General features: G+C 36.5%; 1 protein-coding gene across 2 annotated transcripts; it reads left to right on the top strand.

Moving 5' to 3' along the window:
• Positions 1–679: 679 nt before the first annotated feature.
• On the top strand, positions 680–2,046 carry LOC102024116 (olfactory receptor 50-like). 2 transcript variants are annotated; one of them, XM_013513121.1, is made up of 2 exons: positions 680–687; positions 1,107–2,046. In XM_013513121.1, the coding sequence occupies exons 1-2, from the start codon at positions 680–682 to the stop codon at positions 2,044–2,046; spliced, it is 948 nt and encodes a 315-aa protein (XP_013368575.1). The 2 variants fall into 2 exon arrangements, with proteins under 2 accessions (XP_013368575.1, XP_005382981.2); XM_005382924.2 differs by lacking the exon at positions 680–687 and having other exon boundaries at positions 1,096–2,046.
• Positions 2,047–3,593: the final 1,547 nt, after the last annotated feature.

The following is a 3,593-nucleotide window of genomic DNA, read 5'->3' as shown; positions in this document are numbered from 1 at the left end:
ACTGTATTTTGTTTCTTCTGGAGAGAAATGGAAGAACCTTCCCACACCTTGTAGTCGAAGGTATCTGTGTTGATCATCTAAGAGGCCATGTCAGGGCAGGAGTTAAATTTACATTAGGTATTGTGGTTGCATGCTTTTTAAAATTTATATATTTTTTTGAAATTATATGTTGTCCAGCGTGTGCTACATAACCCTGGACTGTACCTATCCTTACATCATAGTATGGCAAACAACTCCATTAAAGTAATTTATTTTGAACTGAGTGTCCATATTTTGAAATGATGGGAAAAATAAAATTTCTTTCAATCTGGGTTGGCAGGTAATTTCTGACAGGTAAAAAGCATATTTCCCTTTGCTTTTCTTCAAATCCCACTAGGTCTTTTTGATTTTTCCCAAAATCTCCTAATTTTTATATCTCTGCTGCCACAAACTATGGTATAATTATCTATTACTTTGTAGTTCACATGGACATGTCTAAGACTAAATATCATGAAAGTGAAAGATGATGGTATTAGGAATGTACTGGACATGTTAGAAATATGACAAAGATAAACTAGTTAAAATCTTTGGCATAAAATTTGTGTTAGGAATCATAAAAACAGGATAATGTAATTTTCTTTTTCCAGACAGACAAAAATAATTCTTTGGAAGATTGAAAATCTGCCTTGAAAAGCCAAGAATGTCCTGGTGTTCTAAGGATTTAAACAAGATGATTTGGTGTACGTTGAAAAATACCCAATGTGCAAATTTGGAAGTTAGATTTTATTCACATTTCACGAATATTTCTTCAGGAAAATGAGGGAAGAAAAAAGTGTTGAGTAGAAAAATAATTTTCTTAAAGGAAGTAGAAGTTGGTGTGATCTCACAGCCATTGTGGCTTGCTCAAAAGATATTAATTTGTTTTCTATGTAGACAATATCATTTACCACTATTAGCCCATTTTAGTGTGTTCAGTTTGAGTTAAAATGCATATAATGAGTATTTCCAAACCAGGTTTTTATTATGGAAGAGACACAGTGACTTCTTCTTTCACATTTCCATCTCCCTTTTCATGCCCAGAAAAAGAGAAAGAGAAGAAAGACGAGGAAGATGATGATGAGGAGGAGCATGAACAGGGATAATCAGAGCAGTGTGTCTGAGTTCATCCTCTTGGGGCTCCCCATCCGACTAGAAGAACAAGGCATGTACTATGCCCTCTTCCTGCTCATGTACCTGACCACAGTGCTGGGGAACCTGCTCATCATCCTGCTCATCAGGCTGGACTCCCGCCTCCACACCCCCATGTACTTCTTCCTCAGCCACCTGGCTCTCACTGACATCTCTTTCTCATCAGTCACAGCTCCAAAGATGCTCATGAATATGCTGACAAAGAGTCAATCCATCTCTTATGCTGGGTGCATTTCCCAGGTATATTTTTTTGTGTTGTTTGCAGATATTGACAGCTTCCTTCTCACCTCCATGGCATATGACAGGTATGTGGCCATCTGTCACCCCCTATACTACACCACCATCATGAGCCAGAGACGCTGTTTCCTGCTAGTAATCGTGTCCTGGGGGTTATCCATCGCCAATGCCCTTGTGCATACCATTCTATTATCCTTTCTCTCTTTTGCCAGAGACAACACTCTCCATCACTTTTTCTGTGACCTCTCTGCCTTACTCAAACTGTCCAGTTCAGACACCACAGTCAATGAGATGGTCATCCTCATTCTAGGAACAGTGGTCATAGTCCTGCCATTTATATGTATTCTGGTGTCTTATGGTCAAATTGGAGCCACCATACTGAAGGCTCCCTCAATCAAGGGAATCTGCAAGGCCTTGTCTACATGTGGCTCTCACCTCTGCGTGGTTTCTCTCTACTATGGAGGAATTATTGGAATTTATTTTTTCCCCTCGTCCAATAACACTAATGACAAAAATGTCATTGTGACTGTGCTGTACAGTGTGGTCACACCCATGGTAAATCCCTTTATCTACAGTCTGAGGAATCGGGATATGAAAGGAGCTCTGAGAAATCTGCTCAGTAGAGGAATATTTCCAGTGTGATGTGCATTGCTTTCGTCTGAATTGAATATGACTTTGACAACCCCGCAAGTACATCCTTTCCTCTCTGAATTGCTGTTTCTTAGTGTCTTTTTTTCTTCTTCTTCTTTGTATTTTTTTCCGGTACCAGGAATCAAACTCACGACCTCACGCTTGCCAGGCAGGCACTGTGCCGCTGAGCTAAATCCCCAACCCCCTCTTAGTGGCTCTTGATGTATTGATGCAGTACACTATTTTCAGCCCTGGATGTAACTTTTGTCTCTGTGTAATTGTCTTTTTGACCTTGTCTTGCAAATACATTTTATAAACATTCCTGCACATTTCCATTTTTACATAGTGTCTTTATCCTATGAATATGTTGAAATTCTGTAGTCACCACTATTAGACTTTTCATTAAATACTTTCCAGCCTTCATTTTAATAAACCTTTCTTTTCCTTTCTCAGTATGATAAAAAGAATTCTGTGTGAGGTTCATGGATTTATTTTTAATATTGTAATACACTTCAAATTTAGAAGTTCTGTATTTCTTCTATTGTTTGGGTGTTGTTTTGTTTATGTCTGTTTGTTAATGTGTTTCATTCTTGTATCTTTAAAATAAAAAATAAAACAAATTTATTTTTGTTAATAACTTTTGTTGGAAATATGGTCATTCTTTTTAAACTTTCCTTTCTGTTATTTTTAATTATCATATAATATCAGTACATATTTATTGGCTCCTATATGATATTTCCATATATGTATATATATATATATATATATATATATATATATATATATAGTATATAATGTTCAAGTGGAAGACTGCACATCTATTTACTCAAACTTTTATTTTTTCTTTGCAAAAGAAATTCAGAAACATTTCCCAGCCTTTAAAAAATGTATAGTATTTTATCATTATCTGTAGTCACCCTCAGTTGCAATAAAGCACCAGAATTTATTTTTCCAAACTCTAACTTAGGACCCATTGACCAACATTTCCCCATCCCTTCTCTCTTCCTCTCTCCAGTAGTTTTAAAATTTCTATACATTTCCCAAACATTTTTCCATTGTGTTAGCATGAATGCAGGTAGGCACACAACTTCTTTTTTTATGTTCCTGCAGTAACTAGACCTGGTCATAAACTGTAATGACATGCCTTTCTGGAAAAGACAAGTCCAGAGGTGAGATACACGTCATAAAAAATAAACAGGAACTTAACTGGAGCCTTCTAGGTCCTTGAAAGTCAACTAAGTATTATACATAACTGTGAGTGTTGAAATTTTTAGTGACCATACATACAGTTGGTGCAAAGATTACAGGCTATCAGTTTGTTCTGATAAGGGGGTTGAGCTTCTCTAGGTGAATACTGAACAGGCAAGACATCAGGCAAACTGAACTGAGTTCTAGCAGGATTTCAGCAGAGCTAATGCAACTATATTTATTTTGAAATGGACAACAGATACATCCCTGATTCCCTACATAAATGTGATAAGATATGTTTCCATCTCAAGTAGCACAGTGTTTTTCTTTAATCCTTGAGAAATTGCTTGTGTTCAAGGAAAGGTATTTAA

Source organism: Chinchilla lanigera, unplaced genomic scaffold (assembly GCF_000276665.1).
Source record: "Chinchilla lanigera isolate Chin_1 unplaced genomic scaffold, ChiLan1.0 scaffold00018, whole genome shotgun sequence".
Taxonomy (NCBI): Eukaryota; Metazoa; Chordata; class Mammalia; order Rodentia; family Chinchillidae; genus Chinchilla; species Chinchilla lanigera.
This window is presented reverse-complemented; position numbering and strand designations above follow the sequence as displayed.